This window comes from Chlorocebus sabaeus, chromosome 15 (genome assembly GCF_047675955.1).
Source record: "Chlorocebus sabaeus isolate Y175 chromosome 15, mChlSab1.0.hap1, whole genome shotgun sequence".
NCBI classification, from domain to species: Eukaryota; Metazoa; Chordata; class Mammalia; order Primates; family Cercopithecidae; genus Chlorocebus; species Chlorocebus sabaeus.
In genome coordinates, this window is record NC_132918.1 from 41,093,272 (window position 1) to 41,113,149 (window position 19,878).

The following is a 19,878-nucleotide window of genomic DNA, read 5'->3' on the forward strand; positions in this document are numbered from 1 at the left end:
TATTGTGGATTTTTCTGTGTTGAAATGTCGTATGACTTTAGATTTGGAGGCTGTGTTGACAGGCGGAAGTCAGCCAACTGGGGCCCTCCTACATAAGAGCAGAAGACATTCCTTAGGCAGCATATAAGGTAATTGGGATGCTTTTGCACTTTTTGGCTTTGTAGTGACATGTTGACCATGGCTATGTAATAGACTTAATCCCAGAGGCCATAAAATCCCTGATATGTATTGAAGTTTGGTAAATATGTAAATTTAGGGCTATTTAGATAAATCATTATTACCAACAACTCAAGCAGATGCTTAGAGCCAGGGGTGCTCAAAAGTTAGTGGGTTTCAGTAAAACTGGGGAGCTGGTTATAAGGCAGATTATGGACTCTGGGGTTCCATCCTGGAGATGGAGAGTCCATAAGCCCAGGAATCCCTTTACAGAAACAATCACTGGGTCAGTCTGATTCATTTTAAGTGGTGTTTATGCTACCTTTTGAGAAACAATGGGTTAGGGAATAGGAATTAATCTGTCTTACACTATGCATAATGAAAGTTTTCTTTGGTTGTCAGGCATTGGTTGTGAATATGGTTGTACATACACAGGGATGTAAAAGTATGGAAGATAAAGGATCTGGGGGCTATTTTGGTAGTTGGACATAACCTAGAAATTGTAAAACTATAATAAAAACCTGGTATCCGTTTCTTGACCTGTTAAGGCCAAAAGATTGGGCAAATGAAAATTTGGTGGTTGAGTTGTGATGATTTGAGATTTTACAATAATACACATTCACACTTCACTTGTAAAGAACTATTAGGGTAACCAATTATAGAAAGCAGTGACCAAAATTCTGAAACTGTTAATGAATTAATCTGTAAGTAGGTGAGGGGGCAGTGTGTATGTGTGTGTGTTCAGAGGGGAGGTTGGGGGTAGAAGGTGGTAAAGGGTGACTGTATCACTAAAATAGTATATAATGAAACTATTCATTGGTCCTCTACCCACAATTTCATTAGAAAAATAACTTAGGGAAATATATACAGGTATACTTTGCTTTGTACTTAGTTCTAGGAATTTCGCATATGGAAATGAAGCTATACAAATTTGTATACCAGAATGTCCATCACACTGCATTACTTAAGCCATCCAAACTTGGAAAACATCTACAAGGTTCAGCTTTTTAAGGGGTATGGTTTGAATAAATGATTTTAAGTCCATAGGACAAAATAGTCATTGAAGAATGACATGAGAATGCTTACCAATGAATGTTAATGAGAATACAAACATGTTACATGACAGTGCACATACATACAGTATTAATATACATGTATTTTACATATGTATTTCTGAAGGCAGTATAGTTTCCAGGTGACTATATTTTGATTTCTAGTGTTTTAATGTTACTTTTGTAATCAAGAAAATTTTAAATGTTTTTTAAATAGAAATTGGATTTTAATTGCACCTACTGTCCTATTCAAAAAGCTATACCATGAAATTACAGAACATTTCAAGTGAACATTAACAGAACCTAGTAACAGTCCTAGCCAGTGCTGCTAAATAAGACACTTCGTAGATTTTTTTTTTACATAAAAACTCCTAACATAAAGGAACTAGGTCCTTGTTCTAAACTTTGGATTAAAGACTAAGGGAATATAACATCTAATACATACTTACCCATTACTGTGACTTTTTATTTTTTTCTCTTTTCCTATTTTAAAATACTATTTTAGGTTTGATGTTTTTATTTAATAATTATTTTGAAGACTATTACTTACTGCACATTTATGCGCCAGATACTGAGCCCAACGTTTTGTCCTCACACCCTCACTTAGGTTAAATGAAAATTATGCAAATAACCAAGCAGGTTTAAAAAGGTTAGGGCCATACAATTATGTCCAGTTCCAAACTTTGCTTAACTACCGTGGTAACCTTTGATGTCCTGTTTCTCGGGCCTGTGGTTCTTTAATTTTTTATAAAAAAGGGGAAGAGGGATGAGGTATCAGATAGCAGATGTTGAATTCAACCGTTTATTTTCCAAAGTAGAAATACCTATTTTTTCCTGATTATGAACATTTTTTAAAAGGCAATTCGGAAAGTGAAATTTTCCCTCGATACACCATAATTTACAACAGGGTACCAAAATGTACACTGTTTATTTTTGGAATAATTTTGGCAGCACTCTCCTAAACTTTTTGGGAGATTACCTAACTGCATGTGAATGGTCAGTACTTTGTATAAAATTCTAAGGTGATGTGATTTCTCTGACCTCAATCATTATCCCTTTATAGGATATATATAAATAAGACTAATATGGTAAGTAAATGGTGGAACAGACATTTACTGGATCTTAAAGTGGAAAACATGTTTATTAACATTCAAACTCCCCTCATACAAGGCCATATAAAAATCCTTAGCATTTTGATTATACATTAGTCTACATTTTCTACATAGTTACAATGATGTATATAATTTAGCTTTTCATAATACAGTGTTTCAATACATCATTAGTTCTGTTAAACATAAGTCACTTTCAAATCCAATACTTGAACAATTTCCTCTGTACATAGTTTAGCAGGGCTAATTAGCATAAGATGCTATTTATTAAGAGGTATATGATCTGAGTATTAACAGTTGCTGAAGTTTGGTATTTTTATGCAGCATTTTCTTTTTGCTTTGATAACACCACAAAACCCTTAAGGACACTGAAAATTAATAAGTAAAGTTCAGAAACATTAGCTGCTGAATCAAATCTCTACATAACACTATAGTAATTAAAACATTAAAAAAAAAAAGTGTTGAAATCTGCACTAGTATAGACCGCTCCTGTCAGGATAAGACTGCTTTGGAACAGAAAGGGAAAATATAGCTTTGAGTTTCTTTGTGCTGATAGGAGGAGGAAAGGCTGAGTTACCTTGTTGCCTCTCCCTAATGATTGGCAGGTCAGGTAAATGCCAGAACATACTCCAACTCAACAACTCTAGGTAACTTTATGGAGGTGGAAGCTGGGTTAGTTCATGCTAGGTGGCTGTCGCACTGACCTCATGTATAAAACACAAAACATTTAAATACTGTGATCTAGGTCTTAATTGCAAGCTATACTGAGGATTTTTTTTTTTAATGTTTTGGCTATACTTTCATTCCAAAAGAAGAGCTGAATTGATGCTTGAGTTACAGCACCAGTCTATTATTAGTGAATGAAGTACACTCTTGCAGATAAATACCAGATCTAAAGTCCTGTTTCAGTAATTTGATTAAACTGTAGAATACTAAAAATAAGTTATTTCTACAGAAATCTTTGAAGGGAGCAAAAAATCAAATTACAGTATATTACCTAAACATTTTAAAGGGAAATAAACCATCTTCTGAAAGTCAAACAGTATTTGCTATGTTGTAATCCCGTTCACCATTAGGCTGCAGCTGGACCACGACATCATGTTCATTAATTTCATTTTCTGCATCACTACTGTCGGTATCTTCATTGTCATCTTCCTCATAGTCTGAAGATTCTGTCATGTTCTGATGTGAGCGGGATTCCGACAAAGCCCCAAATGACTGGGCACTGACAGAAGCTAAAGGTCTAAGTAAAGGGGTATGTTCTGTCACTTCATTTTCTTCTTGACTACTATCTGTGTCAGAGTCTGAATCACCTTGAGAAGGAACAACTTTTTGCTTGCACACTGGACAGGTTTTTTTGGTTTTAGTTAGCCAAGGGTCTACACACTTGCAGTGATAAGCTGTTGAAGCAAAATATACATCTTTAGTATGCTGTGGTTGATACTTTTATATTTAATCTCTTGCCATATTCAATGTTCTGTATGTATCATGTAGGGACGGGAAGAAAGCTTATAAATTTTTTTTTTGAGACAGAGTCTGGCTCTGTCGCCCAGGCTGGAGTGCAGTGGTGCGATCTCCGTTCACTGCAAGCTCCGCCTTCCAGGTTCATGCCATTCTCCTGCCTCAGCCTCCTGAGTAGCTGGGACTACAGGCGCCCGCCACCACGCCCAGCTAATTTTTTGTATTTTTAGTAGAGACGGGGTTTCACTGATAGCCAGGATGGTCTCGATCTCCTGACCTTGTGATCCGCCTGCCTCGGCCTCCCAAAGTGCTGGGATTACGGGCGTGAGCCACTGTACCTGGCCTGAAAGTTTATACATTTTTATAAATACACCTCCATCCTTGAATGAGACCACTAATTAGTACAGGGCCTGGCTTACGGTGTGCCAGTAACTATTTTCCGTCTCTTCCCCTGGAATATGGAACCTAAATACAAATTACTATATGTAAATTCAAATCAGTATGTAATTACTCATACCATGGGAACAGGGAAGGATTCTCAGTTTGTCTCCGTCTTCATACTCATCCAAACAAATGGCACATACATCATACTCATCTCCTGAAAACAGAAAATAACGTAGAGAACTATTTTTTCGCCTTTCAAACTTTTCAAGTTAGTCCTCAGTCAGTTACTGCCTTTTAATGTATTTATCTTTGAATGATGCCTTTTGCATCAGACTCAAGGATCTGCTTATCCAAGTTGTAGGACCTGAAGTTTCAATTTAAGTAATTCACATTTTACCTGAACTAGATAGTTTAAAATGGATGACAAATTTGTTTACGTTGATTATCTTTGCAAAATATTTTAATAAGAATCATAATTACATCAGTGTTTTACCTAACCAAATGCTAGTTTTGAAATATTTAATGCCAGAAAAATTTCACTACTAAAATTTTCAAACTCAGTCTTAAATAAAAATGGAAACATGAGAACATACTCAAATGTTTATATTAGCAAATAAAAACAGATTCGAAATGAGTCACACTGGGCTTCAAATCTCCAACATTTACCACGTTCTGTGGTGCTTGGCAAGTTGCTTAGCCTTTGCCATCCAGTTCTTTATCAGTAAAAAGATTAACTTACCTTACAGGTTACAAGAATGAAATGAGATGATACGAGCAAAGGGCCAGACACATAGGTATTCAATAAAGGGTATACTATTAATATTGCCATTTTAGTTGTCTTACTGTAGAATTTATCAGTTTTATAATCATGGAAATTTATTAATTCATAGCTCTTTTTGGAGTTTCAGTGTAGTTTTCTAAGTCTTTAAAGGAGCTAGCAGTTCTTTAAATACAGCAGCTTTTTCAGTTAATAGTGGCTTAGACACCACTCTGAGTGCTTGAAAGCACTTTTGTGAGTTTTTTTCCACTACATGCATATGTTGGATAAAAACTTATAAAACTTTTAGGGAACAAAAGACAGTTAAATTCATTGCCTATCCCACATGGAGGGGTAACAACCTTGGAAGACATATCAGAAGTAAAGCCATTATCTGGATGGATAGTCTGGATGAACATGACACATAAAAAGGGTGCTGATAGTTCTTCTGAAACAATCACTTTAATGTCCTAGTCATTTAAAACAGCACATTCAGGAGGAGCCCAAAATAGAAAGCTTTAATGAAAATTACCAATTTTTGTCCATTACCTTGAATTTGGTTACTATAGTATTTAAATTACATTCTGTAACAAATGCATGTATACATATGTTAGAACCTTGTGTGTGGAATTTGGTGAGACTTACTAGACTCAACTATTACAAGACTAAAGGACCTCTGATATATCTGTAATTATTATTTTTATTTATAATTACATAGATCCATTTACATGGACTTTGGGGACAGTTATGCAATTCAGTCGTGACTGATTTCTCATACAAATCAAACTGAGTCACATCACCTTGTGAAAACACCTACTAAAAACAAAACAGTTAATGTAGCTGAACAGGAACTGACTGTGGCTCAAAGGTGTGCCAAGGCTCCAAGGCTCATTTTATTGAGGTAGGGAGATCAGCCTGTATTAATATCCATGTGAGCTCAATGTGATCACAAGGGTTTTGAAAAGTGGAAGAAGGAGGCAGGAAAGTTCAGAGTCGGGGCGATGTGGCTACAGATGAATGGTCAGGGAGATGCAGCTACTGGCTTTGGAGATAGGGGGAAGAAGGGTCACAAGTCAAGGAATGTGAGTGCCCTCCAGAAGCTAGAAAAGGTAAGAAAATGGATTCTTCCCTGGATGCTCCAGAAAGGAACACAGTCCTGCTGACACCTTGGTTTTGGCCCCGTGAGACCTGTGTCAAACTTATAAGCTATAGATAATATATTTTTGTTGTTTTAGGGCACTAAGCTTGTGATGATTTGTTATCAAAGAAATAGGAAACTAATACAGGTATATTTGTCTGGGTTATCTTTAAATGTATGGGCTTGATGCTTTGGAGTCACTGAGCTTTCTTATCCTTTGAATTGTTCCAAGTAGTAGATTTATATTAATATCCCATGTTTTATTGCCATAGCACTTACTTTGAAGATGACAGGTCAAGATTCCAAGGTACAGTTTGTGATCATGGACCAAACTGGAGCTTAGTGCTCTGTAGAAAATTAACCTTTATGGCCTTGGACTTGTGATGACATGGTAAAGCACCTACTAGAATGCCTGGGGTTCCCATCCTGGTCCTTTTATTTATTAGCTATATAACCTTCTGTAAAACACTTATCTTTATGTTTCAGTTTTCTCAAAGGCAAAACACAAATATTAACATAATTATGTATTAGGGTTGTTGTGAAGATTAAAAGAGATAATGCAGGTAGAGTAATTTACATGGTGTTTCACACATACAATAACTCTTAACCAGTTTTTGCCTAATGAAACTAGCTGATAGGCATACTTGCTTATATCACATGGTAGAAGACTGTCGCTAGGAGGCTATTCTCTAACCAACCTTATGCTTTTGTCCCACCAGATGATCAGCTGCATGCTTACAAAAGGCTAGTGGCAGTGGTCATTGAATCGGTTTTGTTTTACTTAGGGTAATTATGTAATTTAGTTAAATATTCAGCAGTCAATAAACTGAGTGTAAAAGACTTCTGGTTTTATTTGAAAGCTAGGTTGAATGTATTAGAAACACTTAAAAAAAAAAAGCTAGTTGTTCCCCTCAACCCATCGCCAGCCAAAAAGCAGTTAAACTGGGTATGGGTAAGAAAACTAAAAGACTGGACAAATGTAAAAAGCAAGGATGAAAGCAGAATCCAGTTTTACCCCATTTTAAAATACTTGAAACTAAAAATGGTAGAAAATGCTTCATGTACCATGGCAATTTGGAAATCCAGCCAGTGGATTCATACTCAAAAGGCTGTGGTTCAACATCAGTTGTTGACTGGATTTATAATTACATTTAAAATAGAAATTAAAGGCATTTATCTATTTGTATGATGTATAAGATTTTAAACATTACCTACTGGCTCTGGTAGTATAAGATAAAAGGGCTATAACAAGTGCTTAATAAGTGTTAGTTTTGTTACTATTAGCACCATGCTAGAAAATTCTGTTGCTTAGTTTGGTTCTAAACTGGGGATGATTTTGCTCCCCAAGGACATTTGGTGTTATCTGGAGACATTTTCGGCTTTCTTAACTGAGGGTTGCGGCTGGCATCTTGTGGACCAGGGATGGTGCTAAACATCCTATAATGTACTGAACAGCCCCCTAAACCAAAGTATCCCATCTAAATGTCAGTGGTGCTGAGGTGAGAAACCCTCATAGAAACCCCTGCAGGCTAACAAAACTTTGCTAATTCACTATTGGATAAGATGTCAAAAGTTGTGGAAGAAATCAGATTCATGTCTGTTTCATGAAATAATAGAGGACCACTTTTGTCTGGAATGTTTTTGGCACTGCTGTAGAATAAAGTTTCAGAAAAATTTCATGAAGGTACTTTTAAAGTAAATCTCATCAGTCTGGGAATGTTGAAACATGTAGCCAGACAGAACTTAGATTGTCTCCTCTCTAAACTTGTTCATCCATGATTTTTCCCCATTTCAAGCCCAAAACTTTGGCTCATCAGATACAGAAAAGCACTGGCCCTTCATAACAAGACTCACACAAAGACCTAGGCAGCCAAGGCAGTGGCATGAACTGAGTATCAGGCCTAGGCATATCTTTGATGCTTCTTTTCCTTAGAGCCTTCGTAAAATCTGTCACCAGATCCTGGAACCTTTTATTTGCAAAACATATTCTGAATCTTTCCCCTTCTCTCCATCGCCTTGATTACTCTGGTCTAATCTTCTAGATTATGCTAAGAGCCTCCTCTCTGGTCTCCCATCTATTCCTGCCCCATGTAGTTTTCAGCAGCTACAGTGATCTTTTAAAAATGAAATATCACATCATGTCATTGTAATTTAAATGGCTTCCCTGAGAATAAAATTTGACCTCCTTATCATGGCCTTCATATAGCTATATATGATCTGATCCCCCTACCCCGCCATCCGGTCTCATCTCATACTAGTCCACCCTTCATTCATGCTGCATCCTTGTGGCCGCCTTTCAGTCTTTGAATAAATACGAAAGTAAGTTAGATGGGGACCTGAATTTGGCCAGGCTGTACCAAAAACATTTGGACATAAAATTAGATTTAGAAAGAGGAATTACCATTTCTAAACAAGGCTTAAAACTGAGCTAGTTAAAATAGTCACAGTGGAGACAAATTGATGTAGAATTGTTCAATTCTATACCAAACTAGTCTAGGTATCAAGTAAACCAAGAATAGGTTTCCTCCAAATAAAAGATAAAAGAGATTGAAGATTCAGGGTTAAATACATATAGATGTCACTAGTGACACTGACTTTACATATGTATTATAAATAATCTGCCTAGGGATGATGCATCATTAGAGTCATGAGTTGCCACTTACATGCTGCTTCTGCCAGTGAAGAAAACAATAGCAGCTTTTTTTTCTTAGTATTGATTTCTTTTTAATTGCCCTGTAGTCCCAAGAGTGTGTTTGATATGAATAGCAGCTTTTTTTCTAGCAAATAAGAAATAAATGAATCTTATTTTTTATTCTTCTTTTCCCTGTACCAGTTCCCAAGAAATCAACAAAATACAACAGGATGAAATATTTTAAAAGCCAAATTTGCCTGAGAACTCTTTCTGATTATTTACAAACCCTGGGCAAAGGAACTAGTATTTATTATTACGGTTAGATTAAAAGCTGTTAAAATGTAGTTATAAAAAAACAAGTCTTTAATAGCTAAAGTAAAAAATTATAAAAATTAACTATTGCTCCATTTTTATGCAATCTACTAAAATGCTGTGTTTCTTTTTTCCAGTCTCTGAAATAAAAATCTTTCCCCTCCTGTACATATTATCTTCAAAAATCTCAATGATTAAGCCATAAAGGAAAAATGTCTGGTAACTTAAAATGTCAGATATGAAATCCACTTTTATCATTTATGTTTCAGGGATCTGGCTGCTTTATCATACTAATGGGACAAGGGAGACAGCTCCCAGAGAGCTGCTTAGTAGAGGGATGTTAAGTGAAAACATAAGGATTTTCCATCTGTTAGGAAACTGTGTGTGGTATCTAGTTCTTATGGTTAGACTTGGAGAAATACATTAATTGAATGACACAGGAAATACAGGAAACCACATTTTGCTTGAAGAGCAATTTTTGAGAACAATGAGTAAAGAAAAAATTTGTAAGGATGCTGGCTGCTTCAGAAGCAAGAAAACAACTAAAAGGCTATTTATTATATGTGCTAGAAATGGGTAAGTTAATACTTAAATCGTTTAACTATTAATCAGCATGAACATTTCTGAAAGAACTTCAAAAGTGAAGATGAGTAAGACAGGAAGATTTAAGATCCTGTCCCCAAAGTATGGTAAATATGAAAGTTACAGATATTATATTCAAGTTGTTTTTAAAAGTTTCTGTGAACTGTATTACAAGCTATGCCAATGGAAGATATTTCCAAATGCCAAATTCTTTTTGGTTCATTGCCAAATATTTCCACAACAGAAATACTTTTTAGCACAATGAAGCAGCTGATTACTAGAATAGTTTCTTTTTTTCTTTCTTGTTTTTTTGCAGGTGGGTGGGGAAGGAGTAAGGGTAAGGGTGGCGATTTTATGGTAATACAAATGTTATAGAGTCCCCGAACAATTTTCACTACATTCTAAGCCTATAGAAGTTCTCTTAAAGGCTTCCATGGCTTCCACGGTACAATTAGATGCAATAAGGAGATAATTGCAACAACCAAAGGGTTTTTTTTCCTAACATCTATGTGTATACCTGTCAAAACCACTAGAGCACACCAGAATATGGTATAACAAATAGACCTTTTACTTAAGATGTCAAATCTCATGATAACCAAAAAATTCTAAAAATTTCAAGTGTAATGTTTTTATTTTCCAACTGCTTCATGATTTTGGCAGTCTTCTTTTTAATCATAAAATATGTTTAATGACTGAATTTTGATGACATTAATATTTTTATTTAAGAGGTTGTTTCGCTTTTGTAATAATAATTGCTACTACTTGTTGAGTTCTGTGTGCCAAGCATAGGCATTTTTCATAAACTGATTTAAATCCCTCCCAACCACACACCTTGTGAAGTAGGTACTATTAGTTACATTTACACATGAATGGGTGTTTGGCAAGGTTAAGAAACTTGCACAAGGTGACACAGCCAATAAATGGGGGATCCAGAATTCCAGCCCAGGTCTATTGGGCAGCCTCTGCACAGTCTTAGCTGTTATGTTTTATTATATTGCCTCCTAGGTTATGTATGTAGAATTTTTGGTCACATTTAAATATTCCCCTATGATTCACAGTGTTAAGAAATACACTTAAGCAGCTACGTGTTTACTAGGGATGAAAATATTTCCAATTCATAAGCCAGAACATTTTTTTCTTCAGATATTTAACACAAAGCAGGGATGAAGACCACTTTTTATTCCCATCTCCCATGGTTTCATATTTTTATAAACATTTCTAGAATGCTACACAATAAGCAGCTATATTCTGCAACTTCAATTAAAGGTCAAACATTTCTTATATATTCTGATGGTGAGATGATAATGCATATGCTAAAACAATCAGATGACTCCACTGAGCGAAAGAGCATTGCATTAGCAACTCTTTGGGGGAAATGTGTTAGTGAATTATTTCATGAATGCAGTAAGAATAAAATGATTGTCTTAGAGGCCATAAATAAATCCATTTAAGTTAAAACCTAAGTCTAGGAATTGATATCCGCTTTGGCCAAATTTCACTTCGGGCACTCTAGCTTTAAAAAAAAAAAAAAACCAACTTTTCCCTGTAGTATTTTAAATAGTCATTCTATATTACTCTTTATTGGTTCTAACTTGGTTGATATTATCTATGCAGATAAACTACAACTGTACCCAAAGCCTTTCTGAATACAGATTTATCATCCTGAGGAGAAAAACCAAAGTTAATGGGAGTATTGGAATGGTAAATATTGTGCCAGACCTCAAGTACTTAAAAAGCATTTCCTAGGCCAGGCACAGTGGCTCATGTCTGTAATCCCAGCACTTTGGGAGGTCGAGGCAGGCGGATCACCTGAGGTCGGGAGTTTGAGAACAGCCTGATCGACATGGAGAAACTCTGTCTCTACTAAAAATACAAAATCAGCTGGGCGTGGTAACGCACGCCTGTAATCCCAGCTACTCGGGAAGCTGAGGCATGAGAATCGCTTGAACCCTGGAGGCAGAGGTTGTGATGAGCCAATATCGCACCACTGCACTCCAGCCTGGGTGACGAGAGTGAAACTCCGTCTCAAAAAAAAAAAAAGGCATTTCCTTATACTAAGTACAGAAGGTTCATTATTCTTCTTTTATTATTCTTTTTCAGGCCACTAGGAAATGAGGGTGTACAACACCCTTCCAGAGCCAACTTCAACAAACTGAAATTTATGTACATTCTAATCTAAAATTTGTTTTTTCTCCCTACATATAAAGGAAATTAAATAAAAAATCTGTCCGTCTCAGTTACACTTAGGGCACTGGGCCTACATTATTTTTGCATAAAGCTGAATTGCTTCTAGATGACTTCTGCTTGTTGATTAGATTAGTCTAATATTTGTTGCAGCCCTCAGCATGTAATAGGTGACTACAGGAAGTCATATGTAAAATTTCCTTCTAAGTATGCATACGAATCAATAATAAAATAGTATGATCCTAACTGAAATGTGAATAAAGGGCATGCCAGTTTACAAAAGCAGAAATATAAATGGATATTTTACCTTGTTAATGTAGAATATGATGAAATGAGTACTATATACTGATAGTAGACTTGAACTTTCAGCAAATCAGTTTGTCTCAAAAATGGTATTTCCTTTTCTCTTTGACATAGTGAGTTAAAGAGGAGAAGGAAAAGTAGGGGTGGGGTGGAGGGAATGACAAGAGAAGGAGAATGGGAAGAATGAAAGCCATGAAATGGTAGTGACTGAAAAGAGTAGGGTAGTATTTACTAGTGTTTGGAGTCAGGAGGTTGAATTGCAGCCCTGCCACTTACCTTTAGCTGCTTGCGTATCCTCAGGCAATTTACTTGACCTTTCTAAGTCTCATATTCCTTATCCATAAAACAGACATGACAGTACTTTCCTAATTAGGCTACTCTGAAAACTAACTGAATTCATATATGCAAAGTACACAGTTTGCTTTCATACTACATAATAGTATGTGTTACATGCTTATAAGACCTAAACTGTGGAATTATCACATTTTAATTTGGTGCAATGCCCATCCCAAACCAACTTACTCCCAAATAACCCATATGGTACAAACAACACTGACTTCAGTGGAGAGAGGCAAGGGTGGACTAAAGCATGGTTCTCCTAAGCATTTACAGCTACAGGCAAATGATAAGAGTGCCATGATACAAATCAACCTATAATACCAACTGTCAGTCTCCTTCAGTCAAAGCTATTACAGTACAGACCTTAGGATCTTTATCTCTGGACATGAGGTAATAAAACAGTTCCTTTTCAAATAACTCATGAATGCACTCATTTCTTAGGAACCATAGCCATGGTAGTAATTCCTTACCCAACTTGCATCCTCAGTTCACTGCTTTGTGGGCCTTCTGAAAAGTATTCCTTTAGAAGAGCTGAGAAGCATTCCCTTTTCTGACAGACAGCAGATATATAGTCACAACTTAGCAGAAACCCTGAGTAGAAAACCACTACAAGAACCAGTACTGGTAGCAAAGCCTGAACGGTAATAAACAAATTGCCAGAGACTCAGTGTGGACAAGTCTGAGAGTTAAAAAACTTCCAGGGGACCCAATGCTTTTGCGAGTTTTACCTCCTGGAACTCTACCAGGAAAAATCCCCTCAGGTATTAGGGGTGGTTGGGAGAAGCATTATGTTCTAAACAAGGCCTTCCCCCAAGGAAGACTATTTTACCAGATCATAATCTGCTATGGTTTTGAATCTAACTGACCTGGGGAAAGGGCAAAAATAACCAACTCCAGTCAGCTCTAACCTACGTGGAACAGAAGATACCTCCCTCCAGCCATCTGGGAAAAGAAGTGAGGGGCACTTGTGAAGTTCAGACCCTAGGGCCACAGGCTCACTTAAAGACTGAGACAGGCCAAGTGTAGTGGCTCACATCTGTAATCCCAGCACTTTGGGAGGCTGGGGTGGGAGGAGTGCTTGATTCCAGATGTTCAAGACCAGTCTGGGCAACAGAGACCCCATTTCTACCCCCCACCCCCAAAAAAAAAGAAAAGAAAAATTAGCTGGGCATGGTGGTATATGCCAGTAGTCCCAGCTATTTGGGAGGCTGAGGCAGGAGGATGGCTTGAACTCAGGAGGTGGAGGCTGCAGTGAGTCAAGATTATGCCACTGCATTCTAGCCTGGGTACCAGAGTGACAGCTTCATTCTGTCCTAATTGTAAAAAAAGGTTCAGATATAATCATAAAATTATAGAATGCTTCCCCTTCCCCTGTGCCTCACTACTACATGACTAATGGCCTATTTATTGCGCTTCTTTTCAACCAGTACATCATGTCCAGCTTTCAACAAAAAATTACAAAGCATACTAAAAGGCAAAAACACAGCTTGAAGAGACAGAGCAGGCATCACAAACAGACTCACATATGGCAGGAATATTGGAATTATCAGATCAGGAATTTAAAACAATGACCGTTAATATCCTAAGGGTGCTAGTGGAAAAATTAGGCAACATGCAACAATGGCTGGATAATGTAGGCAAAGAGATGGAAATTCTGAGAAAGAATTAAAAAGAAGTGCTAGAGATCAAAAACACAAAAATGAAGAATGCATTTGATTAGCTCATTAGTATACTGGACACATCTTGAGGAAAGTATCTGAGCTTAAGGACATGTCAGTAGAAACTTACAAAACTGAAAAGCAAAGAGAAAAAAGACGGAAAAAATGGAATAATATTCAAGAATGTGGAATAACTACAGAAAATGCAGCATATGCATAATGGAAACATCAAAAAAATTAAAAGAGAAAAGAACAGAAGCAATAAATAAAGTAACAATGACTGGGGATTTCCTGAAATTGGTTTCAGATCCCACCACAGATCCAGGAAGTTCAGAGAACATCAAGCAGGATGAATCCCAAAAAAAGAAGAAGAAGAAAAAGAAGAGGAGCAAAAAAAAAAAAAAAAAAAAAAAGAATGAAGGAAAATGAAGAGAATCTGAGGAACTTCTGGGATAGCATCAAATAGAAGAAAACATGCATTATGGGAACCTCAGAAGGAGAAAAAGAAAAGGGTAGAGGACCTATTTGAAGAAATAATGGTTGGAAATATGGATATATGAATTCAAGAATCTCAGATAAATCCAACCACAATAAATTTAAAGGGATCTAAGGGATCTACACTGAGACATATTGTCGTATCATAATTAAACTGTCTAGTGACAGAGATCTTGAAAGCAGCAAACAAACAAAAAAAAGCAACTCAGTACATATAAAGGAGCTCACACTAGATTCTCAGCAGACTTAGCAGAAATCCTGCAGGCTAGGAAGTCGGATGATGTATTCAAAAGAAAAGCGGTGCCAATCAAGAATGTTATGTTTAGCAAAAGTGCCCTTTCGAAACAAACAAAAACAGAAATTAAGACTTTCTCAGATAAAAATTGAGGGAGTTTATCACCATTAGACTTATTCTATAGGAAATTCTAAAAAAGCACCTACAAGTGAAAAGCTGATAAACAGGAACATAAAACCATATATTAATAAAAACGTAAGTCCCAGGTAAATATACAGAAAAATACAGAATCCTGTATTGTAATGTAGGTGAGTAAATCACTTATAAATCTGGTATAGAATTTTTTTTTTTTTCTAGACAAGGTCTGGCTCTGTCACCCAGGCTGGAGTGCAGTGGCATGATCTCAACTCTCAGCAACCTTCGCCTCCCAGGCTCAAGTCATCCTCTTGCCTCAGTCCCCCAAGTAGCTGGGACCACAGGCACTCACCACCATGCCTGGCTAATTTTTGTGTTTTTTGTAGAGATGGGGTTTTGCCATGTTGCTCAGGCTGGTCTCAAACTCCTGAACTCAAGTGATCCACCCACCTTGGCCTCCCAAAGTGCTGTGATTACAGCCATGAGCCATTGCATCTGGCCCAGAATTTTTCTAAAAGCATAAAAAGTAATAATCTATATTAAATAAGCAATGTAAAAACATGCAATTTGAGTCATCAATAACAAAACAGGAGGCAGACAGGTAAAGGAGCATGGTTTTTATACGTGATTGAAGTTAATTTATCAGTTTGAAATATTTAAATATTTAAAATGTCAGTTTAAAATAGATTGTTAGAACTTTTAAGATGTTTTATGGAATTACAAGGGTAACCATGAGGAAAATATCTGTAGAATATATACAAAGGGAAATAGGGAATCAAAACGTCACTAGAAAAAATCAACAAAAAACACGGTGAGAGGAAAGACAAAGCTGTAAGACAGACAAAAAACAATGAACAAAAGTAATACTAAGTCCTTTCCTATCAGTAATTGCTTTAAACATAAAAGGATTAAATACACTAAAGTAATACTAAGTCCTTTCCTGTCAGTAGTTTTTTTAAATGTAAAAAGATCAAACATACCAAGACATTGAATGGCTAAAAAATATGAGATCCAATGATAAGGTGCCTACAAGAAAATCACTTTATATCTAAAAACACATGGGAGCCAGGCACGGTGGCTCACACCTGTAATCCCAGCACTTTGGGAGGCCAAGGCTGGCGGGTCATGAGGTTAGGAGTTCAAGACCAGCCTGGCCAGCATAGTGAAACCCTGTCTCTACTAAAAATACAAAAAATTTGCTGGACACGGTGGCATGCACCTGTAATCCCAGCTGCTCGGGAGGCTGAGGCAGGAGAACTGCTTGAACTGAGGAGGTGGAGGTTGCAGTTGAGCCGAGACCACGCCACTGTGCTCCTGCCAGGGCGACAGAGCGAGACTCCTTCTCAAACAAATAAACAAAAAATACACATGGGCTAAAAGTGAAAAGGTGGAAAAGATATTCTATGCAAATGAGAAACTGGAGAGCAGGAGCGGCCATACATATATCAAACAGAATAGACTTTAAGGAAAACAAACTATCATAAGAGAAAAAGCGGGACATTATATAATGATACAATGGTAAATTCACCAAAAAGATATAACAATAAATATATACACATCTAACATCAAAGCAGTCAAATATATGAAGCAACACTGACAGAACTGAAGGAAGATGGCCAGGTGCGGTGGCTCACGCCTGTAATTCCAGCACTTTGGGAGGCTGAGGCGGGTGGATCACCGGAGGTCAGGAGACCAGTCTGGCCAACACAGTGAAACCCCATCTCTATTAAAAATATAAAAAGTTAGGTGTAGTGGCAGATGCCTATAATCCCAGCTACTCAGGAGACTAAGGCAGAAGAATCGTTTAAATCCAGGGGAAGGAGGTTTCAGTGAGCCAAGATTGCACCACTTCACTCTAGCTTGGGCAAAAGAGGGAAACTCCACCTTAAAAAAAAAAAAAAAAAAAAAAAAAAATTAAGGAAGAAATGAGCAGCAACACAATACTAACAAGCGACTTCAATTACCCCACTTTCAGTAAGAATAGAACAACCAGACAGAAGATCAAACAGAAGACACAGATGACTTGAATAACTCTTTAGACCAATTGGAACTAACAAACATAAACAGAACACTCCACCCAACCACAGGGGATACACATCTTCTCAAGTGCACGTGTAATATTCTCCAAGAGAGACTACATGTTAGACCACAAAAAAAGCCTTAAATGTAAGAAGATTGAAGTCATACAAATAAATTCTCCATCCTCAGCACAATGAAACTACAAATCAATAGCCAAAAAAACCAAAAAACCAAAAAACAAGAACAAAAAAACAGGCAAATTCACAAATGTATGGGAATTAAACAATGCAGTTTTAAAAAACCAATGGGTCAAATAGGAAATCACAAGGGAATTTAGAAAATATCTGGAGATAAATGAAAATGAAAACACAGCATACCAAAACTGATGGAATGGAACAGAAACAGTATTAAGAGGAACGTTTTATTAAAAAGGAAGAAAGACCTCAAATCAACAACTTAACCTTACACTTAAAGGAATAAAGAAAAATAAGCTAATTCACAACTAGCTTAGAGCAGAGATAAATGAAACAAATAGGAAAAAATATAGAAAAAATACAACAAAACCAATAGTCGGTATTCTGAGAAGATGAACAAAATTAGCAAATCCTTAGCTGCAATAACTCAAATGGAGAGGAGATTGAAATAGCTAAAATTACAAACAAAAGAGAAGACATTCAACTGATGTTATAGAAATAAAAAGAAGTATGAGGCTACTATTAAATTACAATGAAACCAGATAATCTAGAAGAAATGGGTAAATTCCTAGAAACATGAAGCCAACCAATACTAAATCATGAAGAAATAAGAAATCTATGTGAACATACCTATAACTAGTAAAGAATTGAAACAGTAATTAAAAACTTCCCAACAAAAAAGGCCAGGACCAAATAGATTCATTGGAGAAGTCTATCAAATATTTAAATAAGAACTAACATTAATCCTTCTCAAACTCTTCGAAGGAATCAAAACAGAAACTCTCTGAAAGAACTGCAACACTTCCAAACTCATTCTATGAGGTCAGAATTACCTTAACACCAAAATGAGAGACACAAGAAAAGAAAACTGCAGGCAAATATCCCTTAAATATACTGATGTGAAAATCCTCAACAAAATACTAGTAAGCTGAATTCAACAGTATATTAGAAGGATTATACACCATGACCAGTGGGACTTATTCGTGGAATGAAAGGAAGGTTTAACATATGAAAATAATCCTATTTAATACACCACATTAACAAGATGAAGGACAAAACCAGATGATCATTTGAATTGATGCAGACAAAATTCAACAATCTCATGATACAAACACTCAATAAACTAGGAATAGAAAAAAACTACCCCAGCATAATAAAAGTCATATATGAGATGGCTACATTTAACATCATAGTCAACAAAAGAAGACTGAAACTTTCCCTCTAAGAGCAGGAATAAGGCAAGGATGCCCACACTCACCACTACTATTCAACACAGTACTAGGAGGTCTATCCAGAGCAATTAGACAAGAAAATGAAATAGAAAACATACAGATTGGAAAATTAGTAAAATTAATTCCCTTCACAGATGACATGTTCCATAAAAACTGTTAAAATCAGTAAATTCAGCAAAGTTACAGGATGCAAAAGCAAAATTCAAAAATTGCATTTCTATACACTAACAATCAATTCACAAAGGAAATTATCCCTCAACCAAAGGAGCTGTTAAAAAAAAAAAAAAAAAGGAAATTAAGACAACAATTCCATTTACTATCGCAACAAAAAGGATATACTACTTACAAATAAGCTCAACTAAGAAGGTAAAAGGTTTCCACACTACAAACTGAACACTGCCACAAGAAAATCAAAGAAGATGGAAATAAACGGAAAGATATTCCAGGCTCATAGATCGAAAGACTTAACATTGTCAAACTATCCATGCTACCCACAGTGATCTACAGATTCAGTGTAATCCTTATCAAAATACTGATGACATTTTTTGCAGAAACAGAAAAAAAGCATCCTAAAATTCTCAAGGGACTATAAATAGCCAAAACAATCTTGAAAAAGAACAAAATTAGAAAACTCATACTCCCTGATTTCAAAACATCCTACACAGCAACTGTAATTAAGATGGTATGGTACTAGATATATACACCAATGGAACAGAATTTACGGCCTAGGAATAAACCCTTGTATATATGGCCAAATGACTTCTGACAAGGATGCCAAGATGACACAGTGAATAAAGGACAGTCTCCTTAACAAATGGTACTGGGAAAACTGGGATATCCACATGCCTAAATAAATAGATAAATAAATAAGTTGGACCTTAACCTACACCTTACATAAAATTAACTCAAAAGGGATTAAAGACCTAAATATAAGGCCTAAAACTATGAAACTCCTAGAAAAAAATATAGGGGAAAAACTTCAGGATATTGGATTTGAGAATTATGTCTTGGAAGTGACACCATAAGCACAGGCAACAAAAGAAAAAAATAGACAAATGGGACTACAAGAAACTTTTGTGCATAAACAGACATGATCGACAGAGTGAAAGGGCAACTTACGGACTGGGCAAAAATAACTGCAACTCATGTATCTGATTTGGGGTTAATATCCAGACTATATAGGGAACTTCAACAACTCAACAGTAAAAATATAAAACAAAAATTTAAAAATGAGAAAATGACTTGAATAGAAAATTCTCCAAAGAAGATATACGAATAGCCAATAAATACTTGAAAAGATGCTCATCATCACTAATCATCAGGGAAATGCAAATCAAAACAATGAGACATCAACTCATACTCACTAGAATGGCCACTATCAAAAGAGCAGAATGTAAGTGTTGAGCATGTGGAGAACCCTTGTGCACTGGTGATGGGAATGTAAAATGGTGCAGGTAGTACAGAGAGCAAGCAGTAAGGAGATACTTCTAAAATTCAAAAT

At 36.3% G+C, this 19,878-nt stretch overlaps 1 protein-coding gene across 3 annotated transcripts in view; it reads right to left on the reverse strand.

The window, feature by feature from the left end:
• Window positions 1–2,330: 2,330 nt before the first annotated feature.
• RNF13 (ring finger protein 13) overlaps window positions 2,331–19,878 on the reverse strand; it is a 160,649-nt gene continuing 143,101 nt past the window's right edge. For all 3 annotated transcript variants that reach the window (XM_008008740.3, XM_038002735.2, XM_038002736.2), the window contains 2 exons: window positions 4,296–4,376; window positions 2,331–3,717 (listed from right to left, as the gene is read on the reverse strand). In XM_008008740.3, coding sequence (XP_008006931.1) covers window positions 3,353–3,717; window positions 4,296–4,376 — 446 coding nt within the window. In that variant the 3' untranslated portion in view covers window positions 2,331–3,352. The remainder of the gene's footprint in view (window positions 3,718–4,295; window positions 4,377–19,878) is intronic.